Source organism: Acomys minous (genome assembly GCF_964271855.1).
Source record: "Acomys minous genome assembly, chromosome: 16".
Lineage (NCBI taxonomy): Eukaryota > Metazoa > Chordata > Mammalia > Rodentia > Muridae > Acomys > Acomys minous.
This window is the reverse complement of record NC_140498.1, coordinates 12,376,565-12,396,104: the sequence shown is the minus strand read 5'-3', so window position 1 is coordinate 12,396,104 and position 19,540 is coordinate 12,376,565. Positions and strand designations below refer to the sequence as shown.

General features: G+C 50.6%; 1 protein-coding gene across 2 annotated transcripts in view; it reads right to left on the bottom strand.

Moving 5' to 3' along the window:
* Positions 1 to 19,540, bottom strand: part of LOC311586720 (synaptosomal-associated protein 47) — a 36,905-nt gene that overhangs the window by 4,243 nt on the left and 13,122 nt on the right. For both annotated transcript variants that reach the window (XM_084762851.1, XM_084762852.1), the window contains exons 3-4: positions 16,464 to 16,954; positions 8,823 to 8,947 (exon numbers count right to left, since the gene is read on the bottom strand). In XM_084762851.1, coding sequence (XP_084618977.1) covers positions 8,823 to 8,947; positions 16,464 to 16,954 — 616 coding nt within the window. The remainder of the gene's footprint in view (positions 1 to 8,822; positions 8,948 to 16,463; positions 16,955 to 19,540) is intronic.

The following is a 19,540-nucleotide window of genomic DNA, read 5'->3' as shown; positions in this document are numbered from 1 at the left end:
TCCCTGAAAACATGTCCTCCGGGCCTGGAGGAGGTACCATCACATCCTGGATGCTGGGCTGCAGGACCCACACTAGCTCTCACTGCCTGGAGTGGCCATAAAGCTGCAGGTCAGGAAGAAACAAAGAATTTTTAAGCAACCAATACTGAGAAGTGAAATGTGAATATATTGAAAATACACTTAAAAAACTACATGAACAAAAGTCATGGTTGGTTAAGTACACAATTCAGAAGTGCTAACATGTCAGTGCGAACTTTAGCCTTAACAAACACCTCAGCCAGTACAAACATGAATATTAGCCATGAAAACAGGATCAAGGGGCCACAGACTTTCTGATTACAAAGACAGCCTCCGTGGCAGACTCTGTGAAACTTACATTTTCCATTGCTATCTTCTTGAAAAGACAAATCAATTGCCTCTTCCTTGTACACAGTGAATGCGTAGCAAAAGACTTTGTGGGGGCTGAGGAGGTAGCTCATTGGAGCTCAGATCCCAGAACTACATAAACCAGGTGTGGTGCTGTCTGCCTGTACTCTCAGCAATGGGAGGTGGAGGTCAGAAGATCAGAGACTTAAGGTCATTTTGGGCAGGCCAGCCTAAACTACATGAGACCTGCTCAAACAACAAACAAACACACAAACAAGAAAGCAAGACTGTGTAATCTGTGACCTTCACCAAGTAGTCAAAGAATATTCACACATAATGACCCATGGCTCAAGGAGCTGCTTGCCTATCCAAGGGTCAGCATTTCATTATAGACATACTCAAAATGAAGGCCGGTTGCTATTCAGCCTTTGATTTGGAAAAAGTCTCACTACCTTTTAAGTCTTAAACACAGAGCTCATTCCAAAGAGCCTGCTAAGACCCCTTGGCCTGTCTGCCAAAATGCACTTGGAATTAATTAATACGGCCCACACTGAAAAGACATCCAACAGTTACCAGGCCCACAGACAAAGAAATCACAGAGCTAACCCTCCAAGCACTAATACCTCGAGAATATTGGTAGCCCTTTTTCTTTAAGAGAAGGATTGAAGTAATTAAACAGCACCGCGCACATTCCATACTACGGGATGGAAAGAATGGAGCTCGTGAAGTCTGGCCAGACCTTAAAAACAGTTGTTCCCTCTGTGGCCCGGGATGACAAGCTGTCTAGTCATCAGCACATAATGCTGCCAGCCTCTGACATACACGGGGCCCCTAGATGAGCCCTCTCTGGCTGTGAGTCAGAGACCTGGCTCCAGTGGATGTTCCCACAAGTCCCTCATAGGCAACAAGCAACAGAGTAGCCAGGCAGCTTCACCTGTGGGGACTCCCTAACCGGAAATGCTCAGCCCGTGTTGGACGGCACGACACATGAACACATGCGGCCATGTGTCCCGGGAGGTCTGGGAAACCGAGGGCTCTCCTCCTAGGGAAAGGATGGATGCACCACAACATGGCAGCAAGTGCCACACTGTCCCTGAGTCACAGCAGCTCCTCGCAGTGCCTGAGGTAGGAGGAGGGAACAGTTTAGGTGGCTCAGCAGGAAGTGGCTGGGAGCAGGGAAGTTCAGGGAAGGAAGCAGACAAGGGGGCCACACATCTGTGTCCTCAGGACAGCACTAACACAACTTTGCAAGAGGCCATACCCTGGGAATCCTTGGCCCCAAGGCTGCTCTGGACAAGAACTCACAGCTAGGTGGTAGGTGACCTGTGGTCTATCTGCACAAAGCTGCCTGGACTGGAGACACCAACACAGTCCTGGCTGCAGCCATGTCACACCAGGCACACCAGAAGAGCAAATACAGAGACCCCCGCCTCCTCACCATTTCTACACTGTCCTTAATGTCAGCGCATTATGGAACCAGCACTGACTACAGCAGTTTAGATGCGCTGACCACGCAGCTGAGTCTCCACACACACCCAAGGGCTCTTGGCCTCGGGATGGTGATGGAGAGCTGTGCTGTCACGACACCTAGCTTGGGACACACTCTGTGTGCCCACTCGTGTTGCACCACACTGGCTGCTGTCTTCATACAGATCTGAGAAAAGATGCTGCTGCGGGGCACGCGGTCATACGACCCTGGAATCTGGGGTGTGACACATGAGTACGATCACCTAGTTAGTGTGAGCAAGGCTGTGTGCTCTGAACTCATCTTACACTGACTCACCCAGAAACTGAATTTTCCTACAGTGAGAAATTAGCAACCACTTAAGAGCAGAGCTGGGATAAATCAAGCTGTCTGCGACTTTGAACAGTTCCTCAGGCTGAGCTATTAACATGCTGTGGAGAAGGTAAAGGGGAAAGTTGGCTTTCACAACAGCGATGCTCTGGGGGCCGCGGGAGCATGCTCGGCTGCAATCCATCACACACAGAGCTCACAGACCACCCTAGTCTCAGGGCCCAGTTGCTGCATTCCTAGGGGCTCCCAGTGGTCTAGGGCTGGCAGGGAGGGTGTGTGTGAGACTCTGGTCTCATGGTCCACACACACTGTGGTGTGCATGGGCTTGCTTGTGTTACTTCTGAGGCAAATTAAGGATAACTGAGCCAGGTCCTCAGGTATCTATGGGCCTTGAACTACATCTGATGGCTGTTCTTAATGAAGGCTAACACTAGTGCTTGACTACACAGGTCCAAGGCTGGCACAGGCCACTGCTGCACAATTTAGTCATAGGTGACCTCAAAGTGAGGCAAATGTTGGAGACAGATGGATCTTCACAACACACAGAGGAGACAGAGGGAAGATGTGCTGAGGTGTGGCTCCCAGTCTCAGCTGCCATGTGAGTGTCACATGCTGCTGCTCAAGCCACCATCTGTTCCTATGCAACCTTAAGGACAACCTGCTGTGTGACGGGGGACAGTAACAAACGCAATACTAGACACTATGACTTACATGGTAAGGCATGTGCCACCTTTATGCTGCAAACAGACAGACAGAAGGCCAGGCAGCCCCTAGGCTAACCCTGTTATTCCTCTGACGTGATCCAGGGCACCAGCTTCACAGCCAAGACCAAAGCTACTTCATACTTGCTCCCCACTATGACAAGGTAATTAAAGGTGCACTGTAGAAGACACTGTCTGTAGAGATCATTTAAGGAAGTGCAAGGCTGCAGTGGATTATACCTGGATTGAGAACACGGGAAGAAGAGCGCAGCCTCACTGTACCAACAACACCCTCGTCACACCAGGAGTCTGGGGGCCTCTCCCCACCAGCAAGCAATCAGTTCCTCTGCAGGGAGTCCTCTGATTCACCTCAGCTCTGATGTCTACTGTCCTGAGACTGTCAGATCCCAAGGATGGGGGCTCAGTCTCCAGGTGTGTCCACTTCAGTGCCAGACATAAGGCCCCTCCTGGTGACCAGCTGTGCCACCTTCCCGGTGACAGCAGTTATGTCAGGTTCCTACACCTCCCCCGGGGGTTGTATGGTTTGCTCAAGTACTTCCAGGAACTAAGGGAACACTAAGTGGTGGTGACTGGTTCATCCTGAGGATAATTCCCAAGGACACAGACACAGAGACACAAGAAGAGGTCAGGGATGGGTACAGGGGTGTCTATGGCATCTGGGGGCACCCATCCCTGGGAGCCTCCAACTCTTCACCTCTCAGCAAGCTACCTGAAAATGTCCTTAGGGCTTTATGGGTTCTTGATTGATGTGGAGCAGTGATTAAACCACTGGCCATGGGTGATCCACTCACCCTCCACCCTTCCTCTGACAGTGAGGCTGATGGTCCTCACATTCTATATTTGCCCTGGCTCTTCAGTGACCAGCACCACCCTGAAGCTATGTTAGTGGCTGTGGCTACTGGCCACAGAGGCACTTGGGGAATCGCTTCACTTTGGGATTCCCAGGGTTGGAGGACTGAAGTGAATGCCCTGTGCCTCAGTGACTTTCCCCAGCATACATCGTAAGCCAGGGAACGAAGCTCATTAAATGCACAGTGACTGAAATAACAGTTTCTCTCTGACCACAGTGGAGTCAGAGTAGAAATGTGGAAATCCACAACATTCACAGATGCATACAAATTTATCAGCATGCTCTGAAACAACCAATGAAAGGGGATTAGTAAATTCTTAGAGACAAAAAGAATGAAAACACTACACAGGAAACAAACTGAATCCACATGGGACAGATCCCAGAGTCCAGGTGTGTACATGAGGAGATCAGGGACTCGATCGCCCCCTGACACAGCAAGGGCATAGGCTGAGTCCATCATGACCTCATGATCAAATGCTCAGAAATAAGAGAGAATCTTCTTTAAGAGGGCAACCCGGTTTATGAGATGCACACAGCACCCACCAACAGGGCACCCATATCCCAGAGGCGATAGTAGTGAAGGAAGGGGCTGCAGAGATGGTGCAGTGGTTAAGAGCACTCACTGCTCTTCCAGAAGATGTAGGATGGATTCTCAGAACACACAGGTTGGCTCACAACTGTCTCTAACTCCAGCTTCAGGGTAGCAGATGCTCTCTTCTGTCCTTGAGGGAATAGGGCATGCACACGGCTCCACAGACGTACAAGTGGCTAAACACTCATAAACATAAATATTGGAGCAGGAAAGGAAAGAACTGCAACCATCTTGGAAAGGATATTCTGAAATGACTCCTGCATGCCAAGGATGTTACCTGGCAGTAGAAACCTGAGACTGGGCTAATCAAGTGGTCAGGTCTGAGCCCTAAATGTACCACAGCTGCTGGACCAACATGACAAAACCCTGTAGCTCTCTATAGCAGCAGCAAAGGACTGGACGAGGAAGCTGAGAAAAATCATCCCATTTATGAGCGCACCCGAGACAAGGAAACAGCAGCCTACCAAAAGAGGTGACATGGAAAATGCAAAGTTTGCCTGAATGAATTAGAGACTGAAACACACAGACAGATTCCCTAGGTGCCAGGTCAGAAGGCTTCCAGCTGTCCTGGCCACAGAACCTCCCAAAGGGACACAGCGCCAGTGTAGGCACGGTCAAATGCAAGCTGTGGTTTGTAAATGAAAGGGAACACCCAATCTTTAGGTCCTTATGGAAGGGACCCTGAATAAGCAAGGCGGTTGTCCCACACACTGGGAGCAGGGGATGGTGGCCTACACGTGTGATGCCAGCACCTAAGAACACGATGCTCAGGAGCCCATATTGGCTACGTGATGAGCTTGCTGGCAGCCTGGGCTACCTGCCTCAGAAACTTAAAAACTGAACAACTGCAGTATGTCACACTTACCAATTTCACAGCTTACTATGGAGCTACAGTAATGAAAACACTGACCAATAGACAAGAATAAACAAGAAAAAAGAGAGAAACCGAGACCTCCATGGCTAATGGATGTTTGGCAGGGCTTCAAGAAGACTCAAAGGGGGAAAATAGTCAGTTCACTCGTAATGTGGAACCCACCTCATTTCACATGCAAACTGTACTCAAAACGCACTAACTACTTAAGATGTAAAAGGTAGACGTATAAGAAAAGCAGAGCTAAATCTTCAGGCCCTGTGTTGGGTGATTTTTGTTGTTGTTGTTCTTTTGCTTTTTTGTTGTCTTTTTTCTTCAAGAGAGGGTTTCTCTGTGTAGCCCTGGCTGGCCTGGGACTCGCTATTTATGTCAAGTTGTTCTCAGTCTTGTAGAGATTCTCCTGCCTCTGCCTCCTGATCTCTGGAAATTAAAACCACAAACCACCATTGCTGGCCTAGGACAGCGTGAGACTTAGTTCTCTCTATCTACCATGTCGTCGTAGCGAGGACCAAACTCAGGTCATCACTTGGTGGCAAGTGACATTACACACTGCGCCACTTCACTGGTGCACACAAACTTCTGGAGAATCACAAAATTATTTTCAGAAAGCTGCAGTCACCTATCTTGCAGGTACAGGTATATGTGGAGCTGGGTACAAGACACCTGTGAGAGACTCTACAGATACAAACACGAAGCTGCAAGACCAACATGCCTGCAAGCCGCAGCTGCGCAGTGTGAGGCGCTGCACCAGCCTTCAGAGCAGGACATCACATCTTACACACAGCGGACTCCATTCTCCACCACAGTGTGTGTTAGGGCAGCTGTGCCTTCCTGCACACAGTCCGCCAGACCCGATCGCCTGGATTTCCACCGCTAGCATCCCAGTAAAAGGCAACATGGGATGAAGAGCCTCCCACCTCAGGTCAGGACACAGAACACAGACAGGAAGAAACCCTGTATGGACCCAGCATGCCTTGCTTTGGGACAGCAATCTGCACTTCCTGCTTTATCCTGTCAAACCTTTACCACCAACAATGTGTGCTCTGAAGATCCCAGGAGCCAAGTGCAGCCACGGTTCTGAGGGAGCAGACACCATCCCAGTTGTCAGTTGAGAGCTTTGCCCATCTGCCAGGGGACTGGTTCCCTTCAGCCTCCTGGGCTTTGCTCCCCTAGCCGCAGTGACGCGGCAGCTGGTGGCCACAGACCGAGCACCCACTCAGCTCACTCCCACCCCTGTGGAATCCTGGCCACTTCCCATTAGAACCCCCAACTGCAATTCACATCACCAGGACACAGCTCAACATAATGGCTTTAATAGCGTCTGCAACCAAAACCACAGCGGGATGGAGGGTTTCTTGCATTTTTGTTTTCCTCAGACTTTAACTCATTCCTACTTGGGCTAGAGCTTCTTCTGCACAGCCAGGGCCTCTTCTCTAAATAGGAAGCATGTGTTTTCCCTTCAAACCACCGTTGCATGTAATCTAGGCTGCACCTCCTGACCAGAGCTGAGTCCCCACCTGCCCTCAGGCCCAGCTGGCTTCATAGACTCTGTTCCAGCACCTCTGCCCTCAGTGTCCCAATGCTAAGACCTCTACACAAGGGTCTCAGTGTGGCCACCATGGACCACTCCAGGACTTCTAGGGACTGTCACAGACAGGCACTGTGGAGCCCTACCACGTTCTTGGCTTGAACTGTGTTCAGCCTGACATCGATGCTCTGGCCTTTAGCTGAGAGACAACAGAGGTTCACAAAGAGGAGGTGCCTCTCAGACTACATGAGCATCTTGGCAACTAACAATAGAAATTCACCTAAGTACAAGTGGGGGGCTCAGACACTGTGATAAAGGTAGGCATGGATAGCCCACAGACCCAGCCTCCCAAGGCCAATGCACTCATGTCCCAGTGCTCCGGAAGGTACTAAGAGGAAACTCAGGGATGTAAGCCTTGACAAACTAGGCTTTCTCAAAATCGTACAGGAATAAGACCACAGCTGGACCGTCTTGGGAACACTGTGACCAATGACCTGCAGAAGACGTTGCTCACAGCTGGCAGTGTGCTTGGGTCATGCTCACCAAAAATGTTGGACCATGAAGAAAAAGGGACAGGGGTCTATGTTTAAGGTATCTCATAGAAAGGATGGTTGGCCGTTCATAACTACCTCCCAGTGCAAACAGATAGTGCTCTGCTTGGGGCCTGTCCCCCACAAATAGAACCTCACAGATGAGGGGCAGAGAGGTCCCATTTCTGAATGTGGATACATGTCCTGGTTAGAACAGACAGGCATTATGGGAGTTCTAGGGCAACGTGAAACTGACTCAACATTTTCTTGTTTTACTTTTTAAGAGAATTACTTAGTTTTATATTATGTGTATGAGTTCTTTGTCTATATGAGTGCATGTGCATGTGTGCATGCAGTAACCCCAGAGACCAGAAGAAGGCGCTGCAGATGACTGTAATCACCATGTGGTTCCTGGAAACCAGCCCAAGCCACTAGGAGAGCAAGGGCTCTAACTGTCACGCTGTCTCCCCACTGCCCACTCCTCATTTCCTGAACTATTAACTATTCTTATCTGGAGGTTACTTTTGTTGTTGTTGTTTTGTTTTTAGAGTCTCTCTCTCTTCAACCCAGGCTGGCCTTGAACCTGTGGCAAGCAGTTTTGCCTCAGCTTCCAGAGTGCGGTGATGACAGAGACAAGCCATCACATCCTACAGGTACGCTTATCTTCCAAGAGAGCAGACGGAAATATCCACAAGGAAAATGACACTCTGCTGAGGTGCTTCTTCACCAACTAGAAGAAAAGGCACGGGCACTGTCCTGCAATACTATAAAGAAGTGAGTGGAAAATGTGTGTGGAATAATTCAATTTTCTCAGGAAAAGTAGAAAACTTCTTTCAGAATCTAATGTTGAACAGGAGAGATCTGAGCACAATAGTTTACCCTTAACTGTATACTGTACATATGTATTTGCAGAGCAGAACATGTGTTCATGTACAGTCCCACAACATACAGTAGCTGTATAACACACATCGCATGGACACAGACAACATGCATACTGGATAGAATATATACCTACTGGGCAGAACAGACATAGCCCATGCAGTGCACACACACACACACATACACACACACACACACACACACACACACACACACAGAGTGCACACACACATATACACATGCATATTCAATGGGTGGAGGTGGCTAACAAGGCATTGCATATGCAGAGGGTGCACACACTATGAGTCTGTATGCTATGAAATTAGGGAGCTGGCATGTGCACAGCAAACCCCAGGACCAAGAGGCTCCTTTTAGCACAGTGGTTCTTAACCTTGCTAAAGGTACCACCTTTAATGTGGTTCCTCAGGTTATGATGATCCCAACCATAAAATTATTCTCTCTGCTACTTCCTAACTATAATTCTGATACTATTATAAGTCATAATGTAAATATGCAGACTATCTGATAGACAAGACCCAAATGGGTCGTGACCCACAGGTTGAGAACCACTATTTACTGAAAGGCACTGCAATCCAATGGGACCTGTCTTCAGGCAGGAAAGGAATGAGACTCAGGTGGAGAAGACAGAGATGCTGAGCCGGCCTCCTGACGCAGTGAGGACCCTCTACCTGTGTCAGCTCCTGGGCTTCTCCCTCAGACAGTAGTGGCCAGCTCCTCTGCAGCTGCAGCTGCTCGCCTTCCTGGCCTCCCGTGGGCAGCTCTTGGGGTGACATGAAGCCCATCAGTCTGGAAGCTGGAACGGAAAGCTGAGGTCAGTGGTGAAAGCTTTCAGAAGGCGCAAACCACATACAAACTTTCAGAGCATCAGAGGAGCAATTGAAGAAGGCCACAGGCTTTGGCCTGAGGTGCACGTCCCAGTGACCATACGGGTATGAATGGGCCTTGGTGCCTGGGACCCTATTGAGCTGAATAGCCCACATCAAGGTGAGTTTGCAATGCTGCAAACACTCCAGGCTAATTCTCTAAGGATCTTTTGAGAGAAGGGCCTTTAATCCTTAAGTGATCAATTTCTTAAAGATGTGGCAGACAAAACCCAAGAACAGGTGAACCCTGGTGAAACGCACAGCACCAGGAAATATAGGGACAGTGGAGCTTGTCCACAGAACACTGTGGTTCCAGAGAGCACAGGAAATGGCCAGTTCCTGGAGCCATGTGGCGCTACATGGACAAGCCTGCCCCAGTCTTCGTGAGTCAGAACCACCCACCCTGTGGTCAGGCAGCTCAGTGGGGCAGCTCTGCACCTCTCCCAGATCACACACACCTGCTTGCTAGGGACGCCCTGTGCCCATGGTAGGACAGCCAGCAGCAATGGTGCAACTGGCCCACTGGAGTGGCTCCTGGAGGCTGCCAGGTGTCCCCTGTTCTTTATGCACGGAGCAACTCCAGCCACAAACCTCGAACTTCATAGCCCAGGTAAGGTCTGCAACTGAAGTCTGAGCTTTGCTCCTCCCTACAATTTGGGGCACCTGGAGATAGAGCAGCGGCCAAGTGCCTTTGGGAGGCTGGGAGGACCCAGGAAGAGCACAGAGTGTGACAAGCAGCCCCTCCTGTGGCTTTCACACCTCTCTTAGCTAGACAAGGTAGAGCAGCCTGGGGGTCGCTGCAGCAGGACAGAAGAGGAGAGGAAAGGAGGCACACCTAGGGGAGCTCTCACTGGGCCTGAGGGGAGGAACCAAAAGAAGCAGTGACTAGGACAAAGGAGCAGTGACTAGGACATGCCTGTGGCCCAGGAAGGACACAGGTGCTTCCAGCACAGCACTGCTCCCTTCTCTCCGAATCTCTTCCAACAGCCTTAAAGGAGCCTCCTGAGAGAGCGGGGATAGCTGAGAACTGACTACTCTCTGAGGAGGAGAGCAGGCGGGGTGAGGTCAGGCCCACAGGCTTGGTGGATGAACTCAGCTAAATACCCTTCTACACACACACACACACTCACACCCCATACTTGAGTGTGTAAACCAAGTCTACCAATTAGCAGCATTAGGACCCATCAGTAGGACAGTGGTTTTCATATCATTCTAAACAAAACTGGCTGCAACAGCCAAACTTACAGGATTATAAACCTGCACTTGCCAGGTGCTGACATGGTGCTGCTGGGTCTCAGCCTCCCCAGCCCCAGCCCCCAGGGCTCACTGCTGAGCTCCTCTTCCAGGGAGATCCCGCTGCTATAGCACTTCCTTATAGCAAGTGCACACAGCTAGCTGGGCTGGACGATACAAATGGCAGAAAAGGCAGCTCATCCGTCCTCAGCCTCAGGAGCTTATGGTAGGCAGGCTTGGGGTGAGTCCTAAGCCAAGTACAAAGAGGGCTCTTCCAGGTGGGTGAGAGGGAAGAGCATATACACCCAAGGGCCCAAAGAACCCCACTTGTGTGCATTTGGGGTTCTTGTGCCCTAGGCCGTCTGGCTCCATTATGTGCGGCACAGTGCTCCTCTCAGCCTGTTAGCTGTGCACACCATCTGTGATGGTCACACTGCACAGCCACAGTGACCCTGTGCTGCTGAGGTCCTCCACACAGCGTTCTGGGATCCTCAGCTGCAGCATGGACAGAGGAAACAGAACTCTAGAGCAGGTGAATTTGGCTACCACACTTTTAAGTTCCAGGGACTTGGACTTTGAAGCTATAGGAGACACCCAGACTGACTGAAGTATTCCCAGTGACTGAAACCTCAAGACAGATGCTGCCTGATGCTGCAAAGACCCTGCCTGACAGGACTCAAGAGCTTCAGTACCTGGGACTTTGCTTCACCAAATAGAAAGCTGAAGCAGGCCTCTCCTCATGGATGTTACTGAAGCCCCCACAGACACACGCGGTCTGGGATGTTCTCCATGACTGTGGGGTCAGCTGGGACCCCTCTAAGGCACAGAGCTCTGCCACTCCAGGCTGGTTGCTGACTCGCTGTGGATTCGTGTTTTGAAACATCTGAGAGGAATTTCTGTGGCTCTGGGCAGCATGGTTTCTATCTCTTTAGTCTAAGGATCTGTTTATTAACAGCAGCAAGAATGGCTCCCGCTGAAAGGATGTGAGACTGTACGCACCAGGAGGCATTAGATGGTCTCAAGGGCTGTCACCTGGCAGAGGGGACAGACACTGGCTCCACAGACAACCCTTGGGCACACAGCTCAGAGTAACAGTATCAAGCCCGACCCAGGCAGGTCTCTTCTGTGAGGGCTCTATGAGGCCTGAGAAGCTGGTCCACTGTCAGAAAACAAAATGCACACTCGTCCACAAGGGCAGGACAGGGGGAGGAAGGGGAAACAGGAGGCCATACTGTGCTCCCACAGACACCTATATTTCCACAGTGACGTTGTAGGACATGGCACACTCAGGAATGAAGACCACAGGTGCCTGAGGGCCAAGCCACTCTCCCTAACCAGCTTCCTGGCCAACCCAGACCAGCACAGTGCAACCTCAAGGACCAGTCTTTGCACCCCAGGAGCATCATCCTTTACTGTGCCACCCACATCTGTATCCCCACAAATGCTGCCCTTGGGCCCAGACACCACCATCAGGAAGAACGCAGGTTCTGTGTGACCAGCGACCCCTTGTGAGAGCTCAGTCAAACAGCACAGTGACTGCATCCTTGAGGTGCCATCCTGGCTAGTTTTTATGTTAACTTGCCATAAGTCAGAGTCATTGGAGAGGAGAAAACCTCAATTGAGAAAACACCTCCGGAAGATTGGTCTGGAGGCAGCTCTAGGACATTTTCTTAATTAGTGACAGATGAAGGAGGGCCCAGCCCATTGTGGGTGGAGCCACCCTGGGCTGGTGGTTCAGGGTTATAGAAGAAAGAAAGAAGTCTAAGCAAACACAGGAAGAACCAGGAAGCGGCACCCTCCATGGCCTCTGCACGGCTCCTGCCTCCAGGACCCTGCCCCGTTTGAGTTCCTGTCCTGGCCGCCTTTCATGATAAACTCTTCTATGAGAGTGGACACAAAAGCCCTGTCCTACTCAACTCACCTTTGCTCACAGGGTTACATCACAGCAAGAGAAACCCTGACTAGGATGGGTGCCTGTATCCTAGGACCCTCAAGGGCTTCCAAGCTCTGTCTTAAAAGACTGTTTGGATCAGGTTGGTCAGACGCCATCATCTGTCCTCCACCGTGCCTTGTGCTCTAGCCTGGGAATGTAGTGAGTGGCTTCAGGCACAAGTGCTGAGAGCGGGTCAGAAGCAGGGCTCTGGGGGTGCCTCCCAGTGCCTGAGGTGGACAGCGCTGCTGGGCACGTGACAACAGCAAGCAGCAAGGACAGAGTGAGCAAAGATATGGCTGAGACAACGCTGTGCATGCTTTGGTCACAGAATGTGAGGAGCCTCATTGCTGACCTCACACAGACAAAGCATGAAAACACATGGCGTGTCCTCTAGCAGGGAGTGCTCCTCCAGCCTTCTCAGGGCACTGTCAGAGCCATGGAGCCCAGGAAGCCACAATCACAGGACCCTGGGGCTCAGGGGACAGAGGAGGCCAGCAGAGGTAAGGTGAGGCAGGAGACTAGGCACCTGGCATGGGTGTTTCCTGCACATTACAGGGAGGCACAGTAACATTAGAAGGTGATGACTGAGCAGATGTGGGGTTGGGGCAGCATAGCACTCTAACGCTAAAATCCAGAGTTCATATGCTGCACACTCCAGACACTCTGACACTGCCTGAGACAAAATCATTGAAGAAAATGTATAAAATCACCCTTGGCCTTTGTGCATCAGACAGGCACGAAGAGCAGTGATTCTCATGGGTAGACTTGTGCTCCATGACTTCATTACTATTTACAAATATTCCATGATCTGAAACTCAGAGTGTGAGGCGCCTGTTACCACATGACTACAAACAAGAGACCCTGACCTGCACCATCCTCAGACCTTCATCACCGCAAATCTGAAGCGACTCTAAGCTCACACGTCTTTAGATGCAGTAATCAAGCTGTGTCTCCCTGAGACAAATGGCCAATCTTCCTGCTCTCCTGGCCTGGGCCCTTGATACAGGCAGCCTCTGGGGTCTGCAGGAAGCATTCACTATAGAGTCTCTGGGGAGCTGCCCTATGTAAAGTTTATCTCCGAGCAGCAAGAGATTGTCATGCACCAACACTGCCCCCGTGTGGCCGCACGCACACAGCACACCTTCAGAGAAGCTGGGGCCAGGGGCCTCAGCCAAGGCTGCCTTCCACCTACACAGTTTCCCCCTCCCAGTGGTAAGATAGAAGCTAGCTGAGTGCTGCAGCACATGAAGGTGTGGGCAAGGTGCCCACCCACCCACCAAGCTGTGGCAAAGAAAACCACTGAGTTCCCACCTACTTGGAAGCCATCTTCCCCACTAAATCTCAGAACTTGTGAGCTTCCTGCCCAGACCAGCCAGCTGGAAGGCACACCCATGGACTAGAAATGAGGTAGTGCTTTGCACCAAGCACACTCAGACACTTCTGGGAGTCCCAGGAGACATTCAACAGCACAGGCTCCATTCATGCCACATAGTGTCCTGTGATGCCACTTTCCTGTGCCCCTCACAAACGACAGTCCCCAGTAACGCAATCAAATCTCAGTACGCTTTTGCTAAGACTGTGGATACAAAGTCATCCCCGATGCCAGCGTATATAATAAGGGGGGCTGGCCTGCTGGGATGGGGTACTGATCAGGAGAGGGAACCTGTGGGTCTCCTCTTTACTCTGGGGCCTTTAGCCACCAGCCCAGAAGGGCAGGACCAGCAGAGGCGGAGCACAGGGCTTGCAAGGCCTTGCAGGATGCAATGACATCCTGGACCAGCTGCAGGGCGGCAGATCAACTTTATTCCAAGTGTGAGGGGAATGTGTAGAAAAAGGAAGCAGCCAGGAGGTGCTTTAATAGGTGCACACAGTGTACTTCATTCGCATTAAACAGCAGGGTCCTATGGCCTGTGCAGGGGCACACCACCTAAGTATCATAATGGGGGCATGCTGCAGGAAGCTGTGTCAGGGGCTACTTGTATGATAGGCCAGGGATCTAGCGCAGGGACACCCTCCAAATAAGGACCAGCAGAGAGTAGGAAGCCCCGCTGGGAGACAGGGGTCCTCCATCTTACACTGAACTCAGAGAGCTGTCTGGTCATGGAGCCTGCAACCTTCAGCAGCAGGGCCCTCCAACAGAAACAGGAAGCACATCATTGCCTTCCTAAAGATGATGGTATCTGGACAGCGAAACACGGGCAGCTTGTGCCCCAGCTTAGGCCTTTTGGCCCGGGGTGCTCAGCAGAACTCCTATCATACAAGACCCACTGGATGCGTGTCTATCTCTCAGTGAGCCTATGACTTTAGGAGTTATGGAAAACACCTACCCAGTGAAGTCATGAAAACCCCCAGGAATCTCTTTAGAAACTTACCTTACTTGTAGGCCTGTGCCACATCCTCAGTCCTCCCTCTACTTGGATAGCTGCCACCTGTGGTGGTGGACACCTTTAATCCCAGAACTTGGGAGAGAGGCAGGCGGATCGCGGTCTACAGCCTGGTCTACAAAGTGAGTCCAGGACAGCCAGGACCACACAGACAAACCGTGTCTCAAAAAAACAAAACAAAAACAATAACAAAAAAAAGACATTATAATGTCTCCTACCTAATGCCCCCATACATACACATACATGGACATATTTACACATACAACATTTCCTTCCTCCACTGGATAGCTGCCATATTCCATGATATTATAATCTCCTCTAACCAAAGCCAGCCCCTCCAAAACCAGCGGGCACGTGTGTACACACATCATTTCCCCCTCACTGATCCTCCCACTGGGACACCTAGCACGTGGCCACCATATCACAAGCCTCCTCCTCAACCTCGTGTGCTGCCACATGCGTCATCTCCTTACTCTGCCTGCACTAGGAGAGATCCCACTCTTGCTTCCCCTCTGCCTGTGCCCACTGGACGCTCTAGTCTTGAGAGGCTCCCTTGAAAGGGCTGAGCATGGCAGCTTCTTCTCACACTGACCGATCTCCTGCTTCACATCACAGCATCTCATCCTTTACGCCTTGGTCCTTCCTTTGCGAACCCTAGTCCAGGGAAGTTGAACACAACTGAAGAATGCACGTCCATCACGCTGAAATGTAGCACCCTATGCTGGACCCAGAGCACAGTACCTGAACCTGAAAACTCAGCTCTGTGTCCAAGAATTCAAGGATGCAGACCCCTACAGTGCATACAGGGCTAGTGCCTGGAAAGACCCAAATCCATGCCAAACGACAGTGCTAGGCTGGTGGGGAACAGGTCAGGGTAGATGTGGGTCACACCAGAATCTATCTCACAGTGCCACTCCCTAAATTAGGCTGAGAAGAGGCAAAAAGGCTGAGGACTTGAGGCTTCCTTTGGCTGACTTACCCAAAACCCTTTGCTGCTGTTCAGATATGCTCTGTGTCTCCCAAGGGCTCGTGGGTGTGGGTGCTGACAGTGAGAAGGGGTGCTGTCTTTGAGGGGTAGAGCCTAGGCAGAGGTCATCAGCTCACAAGAGACTTTCTTAGGGAGAGCTTATGGGATCCTAGTAAGTTTCTGAGAGAGCTAGGTGTTGTAAAGGAGCAAGCCTGGACCATGAATCTCTTCAGCATCCTGTCTCATCAAGTGCTCTCACCATTGTGCTATCTGCCCTGTGGCCCTCGCCAGAGGCCAAACAAATGGAGCTCTCTGTTTGGACTTTAAGCTTTCAGAAGGGTGAGCTCCCTAATATCTTCTTTATATAACACCCAGCGTCTCATATTTTATTAAAGCAACACCAAGTGGGCTCATAATACTTTCTGGCTCTCCTAGTCAGTTTTCTATACCACAAGGAACTACCTCAGCCATCAACTTATCAAGAGGAAAGATTTACCCTAAGTCATGGTTCTAGAGGGTTCCAGTCCAAGGTCAAGTAGTCCCTCATGTTTTGGACACCACAGAAACAAAACTGCTCACTGTATCACTAGCATACAGGAAGAACGGACAAGCCTCCAATGACCCAAGGCCCTTCCAAGAAGGCTTTTCCTTCTGAAGGCCACATTGTCCCCCAACAGTGCCACACTGAGAGGAAAGCCTTTGGGAGACATTCAAGAAGCGAGCACTGGCACTGCCCTACTCTGAAACTCAATTACCTGTCAAGGGCAGGTGTAAGTTGGCAGTCTGGAAGGGCTGAACAAGCCCGTGACTGCCTGCGTGCTGGAGCCAGCAGCTGCTGACTGACGGGCATGTTGAACACAGAGCACAGCGTGCTGAGTGAGGCTCTAATTTTGGAAGTCTGTACACGCTCTGCCCTGCTGGCCGCTCACCTGCATGCCCAAGGGAGCAGCTACTCTCTGCAGGAGAAGCCCCGCCTCTGCTCCTGAGCACTAGGGCGTCTCCCAGGAGCTCAATCTTCTTGCTGAACTGCACTTCTAAAATGGGAATGACCTCCGGCATCTTGGCAGATATCACCCGATAAGCCACGTCTGGCTTCCCGATGAAGCGCTGGCGTATGCTGACCTCATAGGGAGAGTGAACCTTGATGTCATCCACGTCCTCCCTCTCAAACCTGTGCAGGAGCAATAAACTGGAGTCATGGATTTCCAGACCGGAAACCAGGACGGTGAGCTTTCCTGGCTGGGAATGAGACTCTGTTCTCTGAGAAACAACAGCCGGGACTCTGATCACAACCCCATCCTTTCCAAAAGGCTCACACGCGGCCTCAGACACAACTTCCTTGGGCTTTGCTTCTGCCGGCGTCTTCCAAAGCTTATAGCTAAATGGCCACCAGGAAGGAGTCTCCAATTCTGTCAGCAATCTAAAAGAGCAGAGAAAACACAGAAACCAGACACAGTTAGTTTTAAGGAATACTGCCTTTGTTTTTCAGAAGACTGCTGTGCTCTTTGTAGACATATTACCACTTGATAGTCGATCTTTCCCAATAAGCACTCATGAACACAAGGAGCAAAGGGTGGACACCTGAGGCTTCGGGTGGGAAGCACACCTGTCTAGAGGGGATCCAGCTAAGCGAAGCCACAGCAAACATGTGCACATGACTCACGGTGTTCTTCCCACACTGTGCCTTGACCGGAGAGTTCTGACTCTGAATCCACCCATGAACTCATCAAACCTCTAGGCATAAGCTGCACACATGCACAGCCCCACTTCTTAAGCTTCCCGCAAATGAAAACAGAGAGCATTTGTCTTTTCGTGTCTCAGTTACTTTAGTGAGTATCACGACCTCCAGGTTCATCTGTATGGCTACAAATAGCTGCATTTGATTCATGGCTGAACAGCATTTCATTGCATAGATATACCATGTTTTCATTATCCACTTATCTGTGAGGGACACTGACTGCTCTGACTAGATCATTCTTTATTCAGAGACCATTATCACTGTGTCTTGGTGATTCCGAGTGTTCACCACAGCTCTACTCACAACGGCCCAGACATAGAAAGAGCCCCTGAGCCCCTGTGCTCATGCTCGAGTCCGGGAACGGAAATGCAAAGAGCCCGATGCTCCTTCTGCTATGCCCTCTCCCTGACTAAGGGATGTGCCCTCTTAAGTTGTCAGCCATAATGCTCTCAGGAGTTACTTCTAGTTAGGTGTCTGGTCACATGACTAGAAAGGCAACAGCTCCATCACTATTACACTCCTTTGTCCCTCCACTCTCTGCCCCTGGGTCTCCTTCCTCTTCCAAACCATCCTATTGCCGCCTTTCATGGCCACATCCGTCTTCCGCACATGAAAGAACATGCAGTGCATTTCTGTATTTCTGACTCTGGTACTTAGCACAGCACACTGATCCCCAGGCCCTCTATTTCTCTACCAATGATAAAATTCATCCTTCTTTATTGCTGAGTAATGTTCCACTGTGTGTTTTATATATATCTCACATTTCCTTCATTTGTCCATCTATTAATGGACACTTGGGCCACTTCCTATTTGGTTACTATGAATGATACCATAGCAAACAAGTGGAAACAAACCTGCACATTAGCAGATCATGTACTTCCTTTAGGCACAAGTCCCTCCCTGTCAGTTCTGAAGCTGGAGGCCCCTCTCTGTGAGGAGCATTACTGGTACCATGGTGGGAAAAGAATCAGACATCCTCAGACCACAGAGCACTGCTCTCAGACAGGGCAGACACCCTCTGTCTAGGCTACCATGGAAACAGGCTCTGTGACACCAAGCATACACTGAAAACACAAGAGGCTGGCACCTTGGGGCTTTACACCAAGATGACATCTGTTTTAACATTGAAAGTACAAAAGCTCTGGTTCTGCTGAGGTGTCCTTGAGAGCTGAGCCAGGGGCTGCTGGCAACAGTGCAGGAGAGAGCAGTGGGAGGGGCAGGGCCCCTCCAGCAGGAGCTGGGTGGAGATAGTGATGTTGATGGCTCTGTCAGGGTGCGCACTGTCAGGAGGGCCACTGAATGGACCTCAGAGAAGAGCCAAGCCCCGAGCCAGCCTCCACTGGGACTGGCCCTGCACCATCAGAACCTCACTCCCCTTGAGTCGTCTGCTGACCTTTCCTGGAGAAGACAGGAGCTTGGCTGTATCCAGTGTGTCCAGATTAAGCCTCATTTCCCCACAGGAACCAAAAGTAAACAACAGAACTCTTAACTTGGCAGACTATGAAATATGCTGAACAATCCCCGAGTTCCCGTAAAGTATGCATCCATGTGCATAGAGCAGATACAGGCGATGGCATGGTCAACCAGAAGAGGAGACGTTATGAAAAACCCCATTCCCGGAACAGAGAGAGTTTACTCTCCACATCCATTTTATACCAGTTATCCTGAGGACAAAATTAAGCAGGGGCCAGAGAGAACAGGACACCAGCACTGAACACTGTGGATTCTGCTGTCTCTGCTCCTGGACCACGCCTGCCTCACACTCACTCTTGATGAGAGAGGAGGATGTGTCCACGTGCCTCTCTGAGCATGTCCCTAACCAACTGTGGCCTATGGCAAAGGCCATCGTGCCTAAGAAGCACTGAGAGAGCCTGCACATGCCACCACACAGTGGCTAGGGGACGCTGTGTGCTCTACACAGTCTCAGCCCATCACCCACAGGGAACACAGGTCCCAGGCCCTGAGGAACACCAGAAACAAAGGATAATTTAAAACCCTCTATTAGCTGCCTTTCTAAAACACACACTTAGGATGAACTTATTTACAGACCACGTTATATTACTACATTGCACTAGGAATTCTGTGAGTCTCCTTACAGAACATCTTCCGGTGCTTTGCTCCATAGCCTCTCCTTGGCATATGTAACTGTGGGCACCACTATTGCTGCGTGTTAACTGTGGTCACTGTTAACACTGCCGACCACAGCACTGAGACCCCTAACACATCTGACAGTCAAAGTGGCTGCTAGCGACTGACATGCGGAGTGAA